Raw genomic sequence first — 19539 nt, forward strand, 5'->3', positions numbered from 1 at the left:
ATAAAGATCAAGGAGAGGCAGGAATATGCCAGGGGCTTTAAGCAACAAAACAAGGATCTCCCCAAAGATAGGACCAGCTTGTCATCAGGAGGCAACTTTCAGGAGTCCTTCGGGAGAAGGGTGGTATAAAAATCAAAATAAATAAAATAAAATAAAATAAACTTTGTTCCTTCTGAATACAGTGGAACAAAGGCATGCCACTGTGATTCCAGCCGACTGTTAAGAAACCACCTTAAGAGTCACTGGAAACATGTGCACATTTGATCCATTCTAAAAACCAAAGGGGGCAGGCAATGTTGATTCAAGACGTTTATTGTAACCGGGAACTCCATGTCTCAGAGCTATCGCTGCATACAATCTTTCTCCCCTAAGCTGTGTTGACAGCAAAAATTCATTTGTAGATTATAAGATTTCAAGTGCTTTGATCCAAAAGGCTTAATAAAAATTAAAAAAAAAAAGGCAACAGTTTTACTGCATCAGGATGGGAAGTGTTGAAATGTGTTGCTTTGTGCATGTCGTTGCAAATAAACTCTCTCACACATTTGTCGTAGTGCGGAATCTCTATCCATACTTCTAAATTAGACAGGCAGTCTTTTAAATCCTGTTTTTGCATTTGCAGTGTCCACCAACATTGGGTTGGCCTAAAAATACTTTTAAATTATCCTTTCTCCAAAGACAAAAGGGAAAAGGAAAGGGAAAGGAGACCAAAATGTTACTGTATGCTGAGCCGACAACAGCCGTTCTCTAGCAACTGCTGATCTCCAGCTAAATTGTTAAATCGTTGACTTCCCATCAAAATATATAATTTGTCCCTCAAATTAGGCTCATTGTCAGAGAACCGGAAGCTAGTCAGTGTGGTCCCAAATTCTAAGAAGAGACCAGAGAAGATCAGGGAAATTATAAACCAAAGAGCCCATTGATAGAAATGATAATCAACAATAAGAACTACAACAACAAAGATCGGCTGAAGGAAAATCAGGAGAGATTCCTTAGAGGCAAATCCTGTCTTACTAAGCTTTTAATAGATGAACAAAAGTAACACTGTCAATGTTTGTATGCTTGTATTTTTTTTAAAAAAATTTTTTTTAAATATACAAGGTCTTTGACAAGGTCCCCCATCAAAGATTCTTTTTTGGGGGGGGGGTGTTATCTTGACAACAGTGACTTGACGGGGTTGGTGGTATTTTATTTCCCAAGAGTGGCACAACATAGAACATATCAAATCAAACCAAATCTTTATTTTGATCAAAGGCCATCATATAATCCGGAGAAGTTAACTAAAGTGTAAATGTCCACAGTGATCATGTAGGGCAGGGGTATCAAACTGGCGGCCCGCAGGCCGGATGTAACACGCACAGGCCACGCCCACCCCAGCTCCACAAAGGGGAAAAACATCGCAATATGTCACGTGATGTCAACATGACACGGTGAGTTTCACATCCATGATGTAGGGAGACAGGAGTTTTCTACAATTCCACAGTGTGAACGGTCATGCCTGCACAGAAACAGTAAGGAGAGGGGAACATGGCGCCCATTTCAAATATTTGTCAAAATGAGTCTTTCCCTGCAGACATACAAAAAAGTGATTATCTAAAGAAATGCAAAACCATATTTTGACCCCCTCCCCTGGCTCTTCTCCAAAGGTCTCGTCTTAGAAAGGAGGGGTGCGGCCTGCTTTGATCTCCAAAGGATGTCCAACGTGGATGGTTTCATTGATTTGTGTATCTTATAGGATCAAGAAATGCTGTCATGTTAAAAGCCTTGGCTATCTGTGCATATTGAAAACATTCCAGCCTAAGTAGATGCCTTGGGGTTGAGGACAAGACTCATACAGTAAGAGCTGTCATGCACTTGGGGGAATGGAGCCAAAACTTAATTTGTAGTTGGAATGCAATAGGGTTGACAGGTCTCAGGCAGGTTCTGACAGCATTGCTCCCTGCCATTCTTTCTCTGCACAAACGGTGCTGTGAATCTGCAGGTGCTTCTCACAACTCAGCCTTGGCTGAATTCAGGCAGCTGTTCCCCAAGGAGAAATGCATGTAGTGATGCAGAACCTCCTTGTTAGAGCTTGTGCTAAAGGCTTAAAATACACATGATCCTTCTGTGGATTTCTTTTTACTGGGTTTCTGTAAACCTATCCCATGAGAAGTTAGTGCTGTGGATGTTCAGTACAGGAGAAGCAAACTAAGGCGAGGAACCATAATGGATTGTGCCTTCCTTAGAAAAACCAGGTGTACCTGGTCATCTTCATATTGTGCTCGTTGCTTCTCATAAAGCAGCAAAGAACAACCTGGGAGTCTTTGGTGCTCAGTCTTCGCTGTGGCCCTTCGAATTCTCCTCAAACGTTGTTGCTGAATTGTAATTTGTAATGTGGCAGGCGAAGGAATCAGATCTTCAGAGAATATACCAGTTGTATTGAACTGATTTAAAAGGAAAGTTTAATTTGATGTAATTTAAATGTTTGCCACGCCCAGTAGTGGGATTCAAGTAATTTAACAACCGGTTCTCTGCCCTAATGATTTCTTCCAACAACCAGTTTGCCAAAATGCTCAGAAAGTTAACAACCGGTTCTCCCGAAGTGGTGCGAACTGGCTGAATCCCACCACTGGCCACGCCCCATCACTTTGTTGAACTTTGGCCTTCTTAAAGCGAAATATTCCTTGGTTTCAACTATGTACCCCAACTTACATACAGATTTAGAGGCTGCATGAGAACTCTACATAATCTAGAGTTCTAGAAAGTTTCTGTTCTTTTCCAAGGAGAAGTATATTAAGGAGGGTGGGGTGGGGATTCCAGTTATAAAAGACAGTTGCAAATTACCTCTTCTCGAGAGTTGGGTAGATCCTAAGAGACACCAAAGTGGAAGTAAATGCTAGTTTCTAAGGAAAAAAAATATTGTAAATTACAGTCATGTGACCATGGGATTCTGGAAATTGTGGTAAATTTGGGCCATTTGCTGAGTACTCAAAATGCAGTCATGTATGGGAGGATGTTGTAACTTTGAATCTGGGCCATAAGTCCCTTTTTTGGGGTCCACTGTAACTTAGAACAGTTGCTAAGTCAAGGACTACCTATTTTCCACCTAACTTATTCCTCAAGAACCTTCCTTTGTTGTGTTTGCTGCAAGTTTCCATTCACTGTGATTGAAATAATGGCGTGCTGTACTAACACCATGCATTCTCCAATTGTCTTGTCACTCTGACTAAAGAGAAGCTGGATCCATTTGCATGAAAGCTTGTGAAATGAGGAGACGGGATCTCCTGTTTTCCCCATCCAAATTCTAGGAAAAATAACAACCTGCATCAGGAATGTTACCACTTGGTGGTAACAGCTGTAGCCAGATACCCAAAAACATAGCTAAAGCTGGAGATCTAGGAAAGTATCTGTAGGCTGATGCCCTGCTACTTAAGGAGCTTAATGAATAAAGCTTCTTATAGAACAACATATGCCTTAAATTTGTATTTGGTAACATTGTTTCAGCTTCCTCAAGGGTGGTCATTAGTAGGACTTCATCTGTACACAGCCAGGAAATAATATTGTTCCTCTCTTCTAATTATCTACAAGAAAGGTGACCCTTTTCTTCATCTAGTCTGACAATCAGGAATACGTTATGTGCCTAATTGATTAACTGATCAGGTTCACTGGTTGCCGAGATGGAGGAATGGCGTTGTGTAATTATGCAACTTCAGATAAAATGCCATTCAGGAGAGACTGAACCAGAGGTGGGTTTCAGCAGGTTCTGTCCAGTTCTGGAGAACCGGTAGTGGAAATTTTGAGTAATTCAGAGAACCGGTAGTAAAAATTCTGACCAGCCCCACCCACATCTATTCTCTGCCTCCCAAGTCCCAGCTGATCAGGAGGAAATGGGGATTTTGAAGTATGCTTCTCCTGGAGTGGGGTGGGAATGGAGATTTTACAGTATCTTTCCCCATCATGCCCACCAGGCCACACCCACCAGGCTACACCCACAGAACCGGTAATAAAATTTTTGAAACCCACCACTGGACTGAACCTTGGCTTTGGATGCTGCTGACTCCCACTCTCAAGCACGCTCATGGACTTCAGGTGCCTTGGTTATGCTGGTATTTATTTATTTGTTTATTTAATTTATATGCCACCCATCTCACCATTCAAAGTGTCTCTGGGCAGCTAGCTGGGTTGCTGGTGGAGCAGAAACATCATGATCGTCCCATAGTGCTTCTGTGATGTCCTTTATAGATCAGATCACCTGAAAATTTGATGATATTTCCTTCAGGGTTTTGATAACGTAATTCACCACTCTGCTTTTAGGTGAAATAGGAACTGGGCAGTGACCCAATAGCAGCTTTAAGCCTTCTTAAGACCTTTTTGGGGACCTTTTTGGAACAATACTGCCACCTATAGGGCATGACTATTCAAAATACGGTAACAGGTCAAAAGTAGGCAATACTGTACGGTAAATTTAGTAGCACTTTCATGACTAAGCAATTTTATTGGGACATTTGTTTTTGTAGCTCACTTTATCAAGGGCATATAGTAGGTCAAAGTATGACTCCTGGAGAATCTAAGGGAATCTGGCAGGGGAGGGATTACAGCTCCAGCAAGTTAATAATAACTTAATTCAAGGCATTAATGAAGTAATCAGAAAAACCGAGTAGTCATTTCTCATTGCATAATGATGTCCATTTTTCTGGTTTATCATTCTTAATACACATGTATTTAAATTTCATTTGTACTGCAGTTATTGAACCCCACCCAGTCCAGTATGATGTCATGGTATATGAGAGCTAGTGTAATATAGTAGTTGAGGTGCTTGGCCATGGTTTTCTATTGTTTGTCAGCCTTTCAGAGATTTGGAGAATGTTATCACCTTCCTCTCTTGATTTTTTCTTTTCAATTTTCGCTCATAAGTCTTCGTTTCTAGTGATTTCCTTCTCTGAAGCTGCTCCAATTTTTCCTGAAACCTGCTAAAAGTGCAAAATCCAGAAAAGGCCACAATATTTGAGATGGGGTCTGACCAATTTAGACTAAAGCAAACTATTATTATTATTATTAGACATAGCTTAAAATTGCATTTTCATTTTCAGTGTTTTCATAACAATACTGGTTCATTTTCAGGTTGCACCTGACTGCTATACCACATTTTTTTCCACAAGTGTTAAGTCTCAAGCCAAGTATCCCCTATCCCCATGATGGCGAACCTATGGCACGCGTGCCAGAGGTGGCATACAGAGCCCTCTATGCTGGCACACACACCGTCACCCCAGATCAGATCTCTGTGGTGTTTCTTTCATGAGCTTCTGTTTCTCTGCAAATGACAAAACAGAAACTCACAAAAGAAAAAGATCTTACTTCTTGCCGCGCTACCGGTGTTGGGATGCCCCGCCTCCCACCAGCCAGCTGGTCTTCAGATCTCCGCTATGCATGCGCACGTCCATGCACCTGCATGCCTGCACATGTGCGCGCTAGCTCACACATGTCGACCCATGTGCATGTTCTCACACGCGTGCCTTTCAGTTTGGGCATGCGTGCGCACAGTTTGGGCACTCGGTGTCTAAAAGGTTCCCCAATACTGCCCTATCCTATACCCAAATTTGTTTCTTAAGTGAAAGTGTTGCATTTATCTCATCTATATTTTATTTGAATAATTTCAGCCCATTTCTCTACTCTACAATTTTCAATTTTATCTTTATTTTTTAGTCTTAGCTATTCCATTCAATGTTCTATCAGCAGCAGATCTGATAAATATCTTCGGTATCCATCTAAGTTCTTGATAAAATATTGAATAATACAAAAACAAGGGATGAACCCTGTGGCATTCCACTTGATTCCTTTCTCCAATGAGGCAAAGTGATATGCAACCTTTGAGGAGCACTCAATACGAATTTTGTCACATCTATATCCACTTAAATGTTATACCACTTAACTAGCTTGATAATCCAAATATCACGAACTACTTTGTCATACTGTTATTATTTACTAGATATACTGTATTCTTTCTTGAAAACTAGATATGCTATACTACTCAAATATAATACTTCAAGAGAAAGATGGCATATATATATATATATATATATATATATATACTATACTATACTATACTATACTATACTATATATACTATATATATCGAACTCAGCAGAAGTAGCCTGCAGTACTGCATTCTAACCACTGTGCCACCACAGCTCACAGTGGTTAGAATGCAGTACTGCAGACTACTTCTGCTGACTGCCTGCTGCCAGCAGTTCGATTCTTACTGGCTCAGGGTTGACTCAGCCTTCCATTTCGGGAATTTATGGCCCAAATGTCATCTTTCAACATTGTGAATTTATAGCAAACAGCTTTCCCACAATTTCCTCAGGCAAAACATTGAAAAGTTGCTCAGTCAAAAAAATGACATAAGGATTTGGCAAGCCTTGTTCTTGACAAATCCTTGATATCTCCTGTTAATTACAACATTGTTTTCAAAATGCTTAGAGATTGTTACTATGTTTTCTTTAATCTTTTAAGATATTGATTATAGATTGTCTGTATTCATCTTTGTTTTCCTGAAGACAGGAACAGTTGCCTTCCTTCAGTCTTCTGTTCATTCTCCAATATTGTTAAAAAGATAATAAAGGTTTGGACCAATCAGCAGCAATTTCTACACACCCCTAGAATGCAATATGGCTACTGCTGGAAATTTAAACTTATTCAAAGTAAATTTACCTATAATTTGTTACCAAACACTAGGCCAGTCTATTTTTATGAATTTTTATGATTTTTTTAATAAGAGTCCATTGGAGTTGAGAGACTGTAATAAATTTAAATAAATATTATTAGTTTACAGAACACTCAAATTAGTGAGATAAAACAAGACAATATCTTTTGTCTCTTGGAGGAAAATGAAAGAAATGTATTGTAGAAATTTGTAAAAGGATGTAAAGGAAACTTTAAATATTTATGTTAAATCACACATTGGAATCCTACTATGATTTTAGATCTGTAAAAATGGAGACTTGACCAATTATATGCACCAATTACATTAATTAAAGTATTAATTAAAATTAATTTTAATTTAATTAAAGGAACAGGGTCTAAAACCTGGCAAACTGCTAGTTTCATGACTGAAACAATTGAATAAAAAAGAGCATACACTATAAGAGATTTTGCAAGGATATATCACCGCAATTATAAAGCAATACATTCTTCATTTGAATTTCAGGCAAAATTGTATTTATTTTCCCAATGTGCATGTAGCATATTGTCAGAATCACCTTAAAACAATGGTTGCCCTTGGCAGTTTATACACAATCCCAGGAAAAGATCTGTTTGCCTTAAGATGATATAAGCTATGTGCACATCCTTATGAGCTCTAAATCCTAGTTTATCTTTCTGTTCTAAACCACTGCTCAGCCCTATAGCTTTGCCTTTACTTGGTTGTTAGCATTTAACCACCTTGACTGATCAGGTGATATGCTATTTTCCTTTTATTATGACATTTAAAAAAATCATTTTATTGTTGCTGCATTCTTTAACAATTTCATATTAGGAGCAGAATGTCACTTTTCATTAGTTCTTCCGTCTTATAAAGGACACGTGTCTCTTACAAAGAATAAAGTTAGAAGTGATATCTAAGAGTAAGAGTAAAACACTGACAATCTTTTTCATCCAGCAAGATGTGTATTGCACAAACAAGTTGCTCGGAATAATGGAAAGCTTGAACTTAGGGTTGTCAGAGCATTTCAGTGGTCACGTGAGGGACATTTGCAACCAACAGGCATGTGTTGCTTAATGACCACAGTGATTCACTAAACAACAGCAGCAGCAGGAGGTCGTAACTCTTTGATCCATATCTTAATTACAGCTTTGTGCAGCAATGAAGTTGCCAGTCCCAACTGCAGAGTTATTAAGTGAGGGCTATTTGTATGTTTAATATTATTTACGGCTCAAATGACCAGGCTCAAATTATCCTACTTTAGACACAGAATAATAGAGCTGGAAGGGACTCTGGAGGTCTTTTAATCCAACCAATATAGGTAGTCCTCAACTTACAACCACAATAGAGTCCAAAATTTTTGTTGCTAAGCAAGACATTTGTTATGTGAAATTTATCCCCGCTTCCCCATTGACTTTGCTTGTTAGGTCACAAAAGGTGATCACATGACCCCGTGACACTGCAACCATCATGAGTCAGCTGCCAAGTGTCTGAATTTTGAGCACGTGACCCATGAGGATGCCTCAAGAGTTGTAAAAGTGTGAAAAATGGTCATAACTCATTTTTTCCAGTGCCATTGTAATTTTGAACTGTCACTAAATGAACCGTTGTAAGTCGAGGACTACTTGTAACAGTTTAGACAAGCGGTCATCCAATTTCTTCTTTAGAAAGCTCTGATGATAGTGTCCCAGTGGTGGGATTCAATTTTTTTTACTACGGGTTCTGTGGGCATGGCTTGGTGGGCGTAGCAGAGGAAGGATACTTTAAAATCTCCATTCCCACCCTAGTCCAGGGGAAGGTTACAGCAAAGTCCCCATTTCCTCCCAGTTAGCTGGGACTTGGGAGGCAGAGAATAGATGGGGCGGGGCCAGTGAGAGGTGGTATTTACCGATTGATATAGAAGCCAATACTTGGGCAGACCACAGCCCTATGATGTTGATATGGAAAGGTCAAAGGAAAAGATCTAGATGGACTTTAAATACGATGATTCTTTTTTTATTTTTAATGGAATTGATTTGATTAGGTTTTTTTTATTTTATGTTTAAAAATAAATAAAAATTAAAAAAAAAGGCAGTATTGACCGGTTCTCCGAACTACTCAAAATTTCCGCTACCGCTACCGGTTCCCCAGAACTCATCATAACCTGCTGAATACCACAAGCGAAGACACATGCAAAGACCCAACGAACTGAAAAAAGGCTCCAGTGTCAGAAAGGTGAAAGGAAAGAGAAGAAGTGGGTAGCCAGCACCAAGGTGGATGGACTCAGTAACATTGGCGATGACTGTCCCAAAGGTGTTTTTTTCAGTAGGCAACGGGACTTTTTGGTTTTTTTCTTTGAAGACGTTTCACTTCTCATCCAAGAAGCTTCTTCAGCTCTGAGTGGACGGTGGGGAATGGAAGCATTCATACTCCTTGCAGCCAGCTCACTATCCTGTCAGAGCTGAAGAAGCTTCTTGGATGAGAAGAGAAACGTCTTCAAAAGAAAAAACAGGGAAGTCCAGTTGCATCCTGAAAAAGCACAACCATGCTGACCTGGATGACTGAGAATCTCTACAGGTTATTGGCGATGATTCCACCATTAGAAGACCGGAAAGATCAGGTTAGGGACAGATCGTCAGGGAGGAAATCTGTCCACCTGGTCACAAGGAGTCGGAAGAACTTGATAGCATATGATCAACCATTCATTTAGGAATAAATAAATCAATGGCTGCTGCTTTAGCATTAAGCAAAATATGAACGCTCTGTCCGAATGTTAAACACAATTCCAACAGGAACACACCGAGACTGTGCCTGGAACAAGTGCGCATGCGTATCTCTCCCTCCTCCCCACTCTTCTCTCTCAGCCCCACCTTCCCGCGCCTACTTGAAATCCCATTTGACTCGCGAGAAAGAGACAGGAAAATGATGCAGGCAGAACCTGCTTTTCAGACCAGGGGTCTCCAACCTTGGTCCCTCTAAGGCTTGTGGACTTCAACTGCCAGAGTCCTGAGGCTGAGGAACTCTGGGAGTTGAAGTCCACAAGTCTTAAAGGGGCCAAGGTTGGAGAACCCTGCTTCAGATGAGTCATTAGTAGATCTCGAAAAGTTAGAACCACAGAATTTGACACGACAATTATTCACAAACACTTCCAGGTACTGTTCCCCGTTATTTTTTTTTAATCGGCGCAAATCGGAGCTATAGGTTATTACTATCTATCCAGCGTCTCGTCTCTTTCTTTCGGTATAAGAAAACAGCTTTGACACCGTTTTGTTTTCTTCGATTTCTAACTCTATGCACTTTTTTTTCCCCGAGGACCCCAAATTTTTGTCTACGCCGTTGCCTGTTCCTTACGCCGAAGGGTCTCTCTCTTATCCAGTGAGGTCCACACACACACCGTCGGTGCTGGCGTGCTGAAATGAGAAACTAGAAAAGGAAACTGCCCGCGGTCTCTTGTTATCGGGAATAATGCCCGCATTTCGGACTCTTCGATGCCGCCGATAAAAGTCAGGCGGCAGCAAAACAACACGGGCAGAGCGGGTGCGTCGGGGGGTGGGGTCCTTCGCAATGGCGGAACAGGAAGTGGAGGAGAGGAGGGGCGTGGCCGCGTCGAGGGTGGTGACTGCTGCGAAGTGAGTCGCGTCCTGCGCTGGGGTGGCTGCCGAACCGCGCTAGGTTGACACCCCACCCCCCGCTTCCCACCCCGCCGTCTCGGGGTGCTGCCGTTAACGTTCGTGCCGCCGCCGCCGTCGCCAACGCTGTCATGCCGCTCTTCGCCCCCAACCCCTTCGAGCAGGATGTGGGTGAGTGGAACGGGATTTTTTTCCCCGGCAGAAGAAGAAGAGCAGCAGCCGCCCTATTGGCTCCGGGACACGGCCTCGGGTCGGTTCTCCCCTCTCCCGGTGGGGGGGATCAGCTCCGTAGGCATAGCCAAGCCTCGCCCACCCGGGAGGACGGGCCCAGGAGGGAGGCTCTGCTTCTCCGTCCCGTCCCAAGAACTGTCCCCTTGACAAGGAGGACGGTCGTCCTGTGAGGATCTGAGTGGAGAGGCCACCTGTGCGGGAGAGGAAGTGGAGCAAGAAGTGGCCTCTGATTTACCTGGAGGGAATAATGTGGGGTTTCCCTCCCCCCCCCAAATTAAGTGGCTCAAGTGATTTTGCGAAACACTGGCTGGCTGGGCAAACCTGATTCTCCTTCTCCTCCTTCGCCAGGTCAGACCTGAGAGCGAACGATTTGCCCAAGATTAAATTTTAAAGGGGTGGGAAATTCTAATCTGGTGGTCTATAAATATATTTTAAAGGAAAAACAAAATCCACAGGCCCCCGGCTCTTTATCTGTATTATTCAAACAGTCATATTTGCCAGAACTGTGTACACTTTTTAAAGCGAGGGGAGGAGGGAAATTCAGAAACTAAAGCCAAATGACTTAATATCAAAAGAACTCGTAGTTTTCGGTTGGGGGAAAAATATGTTTACAGCTAAGTAAAGTGAGATTTTTTTTAATGCTAATAGAGAAGGAATTGCTGCATTTCATTAAACGATGGTTTCATAGAAAGGAATTTATTTTGCATTCCCAACAACTAAACCACCCTTTGGTGATTTTTTTTTTTTTTTGGTCAGCACAGATTTATAAGGCAGAAATGGCTTTTTAAAATATAACTATACAACTGGAATTAGGAGAGGGGGCCAGTTATGTTGACGATTCAAAGACCAGTTTTGATTAGTAGGAATAGAAGTTAAATTCTTAAAGGGTCTTAAATAATTAGTTGCTGTCTTGGTTTAACTATATAGAGCTGTTGGTTGGTTAAATCTCAAAAACAAAGATCTTTACTCAAAACTTAATGATATAAGATTTCCAGGTACTGAAGTTGAACTTATTAGATTCGTTTTCCCTCTTTACTGCTTTATACCTTTATTTTAGCTTCTCTTGCTTAGTTGAATTCATGAGAATTGGATCTAAAAGTGAAATAATTCACAACTTTACAAATTATTTAAAGCCGTGTATTAAAGGGATTAGGAAAGAACTCATACATCAGTAGAGATGACAAGACACTTTTCTTTCTCATTTATAATAGTACAGCTATAAGTCATCTGCATGTTGCAGGATGACATTTTTGATGGGTGAATATGTTAAAATTAGAGAATAGGTATCTTTACAAGCTGTAAATACCTGAAGAAACTATCCCATTAAAACTCAGTTGGGTTTTACAATATTTTATATGTATATTTTACAATATTTTATATGTATATAATAATAGATAAGTATAATGCTTAGTAAATTATGTGCTTGCAGATTTGAGTCACATTTGTACTGTAGGTTATTTTCATGAATTATTTTTCAAGAAATACATTTTTTCATACTGTCTAAAAGTACTTGATCAAAGTTATTTTAAAAATATCACTAAAACAAAGCCTTTAAAAAAATTACATAAGAACACTGAAAAATATCAAAACAAAGTACTTTCAATTTTTTTTAAAAATTCCTCTTTGAGTTTTCCAAAAAAGACATAACCAAGAAAACATTTTTCTTCATAAGGTAGTTTGATGTTTTAGTATTACAGCTGAGAAAGTTGACTTGCCAGTGTTTGCCTGTAGGGGTGAAAGTTCCTCATGGGCAAAGAACAGAGACACATAACAATATATAATATTAAGTTATAATGTGGTTTAACGTTGCCTTTGGTTCAGACTCACTGCAAAAGTGGCCAAGATGGAGCTATTGTTACAAACTACAGTGTGAAGAGCCCTTAAAATAATGTTCAGGTTCCTGCATAAAAGAATGCATTCAAAATCACAAAAATAAAAATACAATAAAATTCATTTCTGGCCAATCTAATCCATGTTTTTCAACAAATAGCAGGGTGCCACTGAATCTTGACATGTAACAATTTCCAACAGTGTGGATGCTAGCATTACACATTGTGTAACATTAAAAAATGATTATATTTTTCAATCACAGTCTCTCATGGAACCTCTAGCGACCTCTTGCGGAACCGTAGTTGAAAAAAACTGGCTTAGAGCCTAGAATATTGGAAGATTATTCTTCAGTGTGTGCAGATGTTAGATTGTATAAGCATTCAAAAGAGATTTTAAATGGGAGTAGATGGGAAATTAGCTGCAATTTAATAAAAATTTACAGGCTTTATATTAAATTCCTGTCAGAACCAATTACATTTTATGTTAGCTGAAGCTTCCAGAAACTTGACAAAAGTCCCTACTCAGATTTATATAATAGGACTAATCTTTTATTAATGACAAAACATTTACTATCAGAACCATTTTTTTTCTCTTGAGAACTTAAATTCTGAAAATGGTAGTGTTTTGCTGATGAAAGTTGCAATCCTGTGCATGCTTCCTCAGATTTTATTGATGTAAATTGTTTAACTGCTGTTTTAATTTCTGGTGACAAGATGTTTTTAATTCCAAGATGTACAAATCACATTTTTAAATATTTCGCCAAGAGAGAAGATAAATAGAATCAAATCTTAAGCTTTTTTATATCTATAAATGTTCATAAAATATTTAATTCTAGCACAATGCACATTATATATCTTTAGAAGAATCATAGAAACAATGCTCTTGCATGTTTTTGTTGAAATAAGTGTTTTAAGACATTTTAATCAGAAAATCAAAAATAAAATTTATAAAGGGTCTTAGAGATCATCTAGTCCAGGGCAGAAATCTACTATTATAGCAGTTTCCGCAAATGACCACCTAGACTGTTTAAACACAGCACAAAGAAGGCTACTTCCTAAGATAGTTTATTTCATTACCGAATAGCATTTATCTTCCAGAATATCTTCCTGATGTCCACCTCAAATCTTCCTTGTAATTTATTGCTTTTCTTCCTGAACAGATTTGCAAGTGCTTCCTAAACATATTTTTCTTAGTTCTTCTGAGTTGTAATCTATTATTTGCCAACAGTCCCTCATCTTGGTAATATGTTCTATGATCAAACCATTCCCTATGGTACCATCTGCACGCCACCTGTTTGCTTCCAGTATTCTCTCTCTTCTTGGACCAAGAAGGAGTGAAGGAAATATCACCTGTGTCCTCAGCATCATCTTTTTGGTGCTTTTCAGTACCATACAGTAACCTCAGAATTGTATCATTTATTCCCATGTGGATTAGTAATGAGGGATAATGGTTAGTAGACATCAAGTATTTTGGGAGCCTGATATATGTATGTTTTTTTTATAGACCATTCAACCCTAAGGACTCTACATGGCTAAGGATCTCATAAAATTACACCTGTAAAGAAAGAAAAAAAGACAAAAACCCCAAATATACATAAAGTTAAAAAGTAGAATACATAAAAATAGAGGATACAAAAGTCAGATGCTCACAGAGCTTCCTGAATATCTCTAGGAAATAAGTAGTTGTCGAAATAGCCCACTTCTGAGGGACTGTCAACTGACAGTTTTGTAAAAATGAGACCTGTAGTTGACTATATAACCAGATCCAGAACTATACAGAGATTGGTGGCAAGATGGGTAGCTATACAAAACTATTAAGTATATAAATAAAACCCAGTGCTTTTCTTAAACCAGAGGTTTCATCTATACAAGATCAACTCATAACTGTCCAAATTGACACAGTACATTCTATACCAGGTGTAGGCTTTGAATATTCTTTAAGGAGAGGTCCAGAAGGTTACTAGAACACAAATGACTATGAGCAAGACTTGCTGATCCAGGAATGTCCACAACTGGCGCAAAGAAGTAACTGGTAAAGTTATTACTATATTTTTAATATGCTGTCAGCCCTCCTGGATAAACCAGACAGGAAACATGACTAGATGAACTAAATCTACATTATTGTAAGGCTACATTAACACAATTTTGCAAGTCTGAAAGTACAAAAGTCTCACCCCAGTTTTAATGGCTTGATCCATTAGGCCGGGTTCTTTCTATGTTTCTTGCTCTGATTATTAAACCACTGAGAGCTTCTGTCTCGTTTGTCTGATTGTTTTCTGGGCAGCATTTTTTCCCCTGTCCACATTCCTCAAGGTTATTTACCCATTCCATTACACTTGCCCTTTATATAGGTCAACTATATATAGGTCAGCTCAAGTCAGTGAACATATCTCTTCCTTGACCGTTTTAGTGTCCTACGTAGAGTCCTACGGGAGATGGTGCGGTATATAAGTTTGATTAATAAAATAAAATAAAAATAAAATATCTAATACACATGCCTCCTATTTCCTCACAATAACAACAACTTTGTGAGGTGGGTTAGACCGAGAGAGTAACTGGCCCAAAGTCACTCAGTTGGCTTTGATGCTTAAGGATGCCTAAAACTCACAGCCTCTTGGTTTCTAGGCCGCTACACCACACCAAACTCAATAAAAGTTCAGAAGTTCTCACAGGAAGATACCAAGGTTGCAAAACATCTGAGACAAATAACACACTTGTTCTTAGAGAACTCCTTACAGACAGATTACCTTCACCCTTCCCCCAACAGTTTCAACATATGTTAAAGAGAAGTAGAAGCAAGCAGAGCCCTTAACCACTTCATAGAGCAAGGTTGTACTTCCATCACATTTCAAATTGGCCTTTAGAAAGGAAGGAAACTACTACAAGATACTGGCCATTGCAATAGTAATGAAATCCAATGACAGATCAAGAAAGATCGTGTTGTACTCCCAAATCCCAATTTCTCAATTGGTTGTCCATAAGCATGACTAATGCAAGCATGACTGCTGTACCTTGGCCTTAAACTTGGCTCTGTAAGTCCAAATAATTCCATTCCTTTAGGTCTCTGTGGAACTGTGGGCTCACCATTTTCTCTATATTTGCTCCCATAAAACAGGAGTGACAGAACATCCCCCTCACAGAAAGAAGCATTGATTATTATTGTTGTTGTTGTTAGTTGCGAAGTTGTGTCCGACCCATCGCGACCCCATGGACAACATTCCTCCAGATCTTCCTGTCCTCTACCATCCTCTGGAGTCCATTTAAACTCATGCCTACTGCTTCAGTGACTCCATCCAGCCATCTCGTTCTCTGTCGTCCCCTTCTTCTTTTGCCCTCAATCTTTCCCAGCATTAGGCTCTTCTCCAGTGAGTCATTCTTTCTCATTAGGTGGCCAAAGTATTTCAGTTTCATCTTCAGGATCTGGCCTTCTAAAGAGCAGTCAGGGTTGATCTCCTCTAGAACTGACTTGTTTGTTCGCCTTGCAGTCCAAGGGACTTGCAGGAGTCTTCTCCAGCACCAGAGTTCAAAGGCCTCAATTCTTTGGCACTCAGCTTTTCTTATGGTCCAACCTTCACAGTCATACATTGCAACTGGGAAAACCATAGCTTTGACTATACGCACTTTTGTTGGCAGGGTGATGTCTCTGCTTTTTAGTACGCTGTCTAGATTTGCCATAGCTTTCCTCCCCAGGAGCAAGCGTCTTTTAATTTTTTGGCTGCAGTCCCCATCTGCGGTGATCTTGGAGCCCAGGAAAATAAAATCCTCCACTAGCTTTGTTGTTGCTCAGATTTCCTAAGGCCCATTTGACTTCACATTCTAGGATGTCTGGCTCAAGGTTAGTGACCACCCCATCGTGGTTATCAGGGATGTTAAGCATTGATTATTACTTGACTGCAACTTCCTGCCATCGCATAAGAAGCCTCTACCAATCATCCAAGCAGGAAACGATGGAAGTGACTCTAAAGAAAGCCCTCATGAGTCACAGGCTCAAAATGATCCCAGATCACAAGACAAAAGCCTTCTACTGTTGGATTCCAACTCTCTTTCATTACAACCTGAATGTGAATCCCTGAAAGAAACTCACATTGTGTATATAATGCCCTGAAGCTTGTGGTAACTCCTCCAATATAAATTGAAAAGCTCTGGAATATATTCTGAAGCTCCAAAGAAAAAAACCTCTTTTGGCAAGCTTTTGTTTTTTATATCAAATTCTTCCATTTTCTCAGCCTGGCTTTGTTTTGTTTTCAATAGGCTTCTTGGTACTATTTTCCCTCCATAAGCACTTCTGAAATGGATCCAAGAAGTCCTCATCTTCCCTGATAAATTGGGGAATGGACAGGTTCACTTCTTCAGTTTTCTTCCAGGAAAGCAATCAACCTATACCTGCTACATGTGTAGTTCTTGTCTTCCCCAGGGAAGAAAGCACATGTCCCCAATAAGTCATGAGAGTAGTTCTCTTTGTCTATGGATTCCTCAGATAAACAGAAGGGAGGGAGGGAAAAAATGTTAAGATCCTCAGTTATATTCCACAAAACAGCCATACAAAACACCTGATGAATTGTCCCTGCCAATAGCTTTGAGAGGAACCGTCCAGTGGACTTCGTCACCAAATTTTTGTTTGCTTGCCCTATTTGCTCACTCAGTAATTTTGTTGTTTCTGAAATGGATATCTTCACTTGATCTTTGCTAAGAAGCAAATGAGGTTCAGCACATTTGAAGGGCACTGGGTTGGGAAAAGTTGTTTTAGAAAATGTGAGAATGGATTGTTCAGTTAGAAATTCAGCTTGCTAAAATGAAGCTGATGTATATGAAGTTCAGTGTAAATGGACTTCATTTTTTTTACATGAGCCACTCTTTTTTAGTCAACATTATAAAAAGCTCCTCTGTTAACTTTTTTGTTTCAGTGACTTGCTTGCTCTCAATCTACCCAAATGCTACTTAAAATGATGTAAATCTTTCTTTGCTGTTATACTGAGCCTGATAAATATATTTTGAGTTTCTTTCAATGTGTGGAACCCAAGGTTCTAAACAAGCAGTTTGAAGGATTGCATGCTACCAGTCCTCTAGATTTAGAAGACATAAGAAGAAGCTTGTTTAGCTCTTAGTAAAAGCTAACACATCTTTTAATGAAAGGGTATTTTCTGTTGTTCTCAGAAATCTCATATAAAATATTCTGTTGTAAAAATCCTTAATCTGAATTCTATTGTAACAAATAATTTAATATCGAAATAGTTGCTTTTTTCTTGAAAAACATATTATAGCAGTGAGGTAGAGGGACAAGTAATCTTGCATAATACAGTACATCTGCTATTTTGAATCTATACCCATTTGGCTTCAAATGATTGCCCAAGTTGTATCTTTTGCCAAGGAATGCAGGGCTATTGTTCTCTTGGCTCTCTTAGTAGACTTTGATTCTATTGATCATGATGTCCTTTTGAATGATTAAAATTGCAATGACTTCAGACCTTTAGATTGGTTAATCTGACATAATGATGTTGGGAGCTTCTACTCTACTTCATGGATTTTGAGGTGCCACAAATTTAATCTTCTCATGGTTTTTCAGTTTTTCTGTGAAGAAAACAATAATTCTAAGACTTAGATGACACATGTGTTAATAATAGACTGCGGAATTTCTGAAGTACTAAAAGCCTGTTTGGGGTGGGGGGAAAATGAGAGTTAACATATGGAAAATATTCAGGAAATAGAAATCTTAGCTATTGTTCAGCCATTTTGGGATGAACTTTCATAACTCATATGGTAGTAAGCAGTTTACCACTTGAGTACAATCCCACATTCGGTCCTATTTCTGGGAATAGTTATTAGCATAGACTCACATATTCACTTTGTGTTCACACTGAACTTTGACATTATGCTGGTTGTTATTAGTCTGACATACCTGTGCTATTACTGTGCTGGTTAATTACCCTCTCTCAAACCAAATTTAAATTTTTACCTATAATATTATCCAAAAAATTCATGGGTTGTTTTTTTTAAGTGAAAAAATACAACAGAAAAAGGGAAATATGGAACAAGGTATAATATAACAATTTTTCTTTCCAATGCTGCAATATTAGTTTTTTGGCCATAGTAAGCGCATTGAAAATCTATTTGTGTTGGCCAGTTGTCAAATTCCATGCAGTAGATATGTAATTCAACAGAATATTATTCTTTGAAAATTTTAGTTTTTGTTGCCCAATCTTATTTATATAGTCCACCATTTTCTCCCAAAATATAGTAAGTATTGAACATTGTAAAAACATTTGTTTTAAAGAAGCATTGTCCTTATTATTTCTTAAACAAAAAGCTATCTCTTTTTTGAGAATTATGTTTTTACATAAAATTTATTTTAACATTTTGTTCCTTTTCTGTTTTTTAAAAGCAATAAAATGTAAATAGATAAAAAATACCTATAATATTACTGTAGCCATAGATGCAACAGTCTTCAGTAACTGTTGACCAGTCTTTAAATTTCTCTTTTGAGGGAAGGTTTTTGAGAAGCTGGTCAGCCTACAGGTTTCAATCTGGGATTTATTACTAAAATAGCTTTGGTTGTGCTTAATGATTGGCAAACAATGGGACATCCAATCAGTGACTAGAAAGGACCGCCCACTGATCATAGCCGCACAAGAACAGGCACTTGACACCAGATGCATAGAAGCAAGGGTTTACCGCACTAGATAAGACCTGTGGCCCAGACTATGCAAAGAGGCCTCAAAGAATTCCAACAAATGGTTGCAGGGGTTAAGATACAGGCAGGAACATCATACATCGAAACGGCACTACCAAGTACTGGCATTGTATACAGGAACATCCCCACAGTATAGGGGCTAGATACTCCTAAATCCAGAGGGGAAATTCTACAGAAGGTTGTGGAGTATAACAGGGCTAAGATTCTGTGGGATTTCTAGATCCAGATGGACAGGCAGGTACTGGTCAATCAACTGACATTATGGTAGTAGACTGAGGACCAGAAGACCAAAGTAGTGCTAGATGTGGTGGTGCTAAGAGATAGCAGTATCAGAAAAAAAGAGTATAAGAAACTGGAGATATACCAGCACCTGATGGGGGAAACTAGAGGTAATATGGAAAGTAAAGGCCAAAGTGGTCCCAGTGGTGTTAGGAACACTCGGGTCTGTGACTCTTAACCTGGAGAGTGGCTCCAACAGATCCCAGAAAGAACGCAGTGTGAGGAAAC

General features: G+C 39.2%; 1 protein-coding gene and 1 long non-coding RNA gene across 3 annotated transcripts in view; one reads left to right on the forward strand and one right to left on the reverse strand.

Annotated features, from left to right (window-relative positions):
* Nucleotides 1–1272: 1272 nt before the first annotated feature.
* LOC131189200 (uncharacterized) lies at nt 1273–9659 on the reverse strand. Its single transcript, XR_009152944.1, has 3 exons — nt 9540–9659; nt 2821–2879; nt 1273–1495 (listed from the first exon to the last, which is right to left on the reverse strand). It is a non-coding gene; the product is annotated as an uncharacterized LOC131189200 (long non-coding RNA).
* Nucleotides 9660–10243: 584 nt separating this feature from the next.
* STAM2 (signal transducing adaptor molecule 2) overlaps nt 10244–19539 on the forward strand; it is a 31699-nt gene continuing 22403 nt past the window's right edge. For both annotated transcript variants that reach the window (XM_058192736.1, XM_058192743.1), the window contains exon 1: nt 10244–10455. In XM_058192736.1, the coding sequence (XP_058048719.1) occupies nt 10416–10455 (40 nt within the window). In that variant the 5' untranslated portion in view covers nt 10244–10415. The remainder of the gene's footprint in view (nt 10456–19539) is intronic.

Source organism: Ahaetulla prasina, chromosome 1 (assembly GCF_028640845.1).
Source record: "Ahaetulla prasina isolate Xishuangbanna chromosome 1, ASM2864084v1, whole genome shotgun sequence".
Taxonomy (NCBI): Eukaryota; Metazoa; Chordata; class Lepidosauria; order Squamata; family Colubridae; genus Ahaetulla; species Ahaetulla prasina.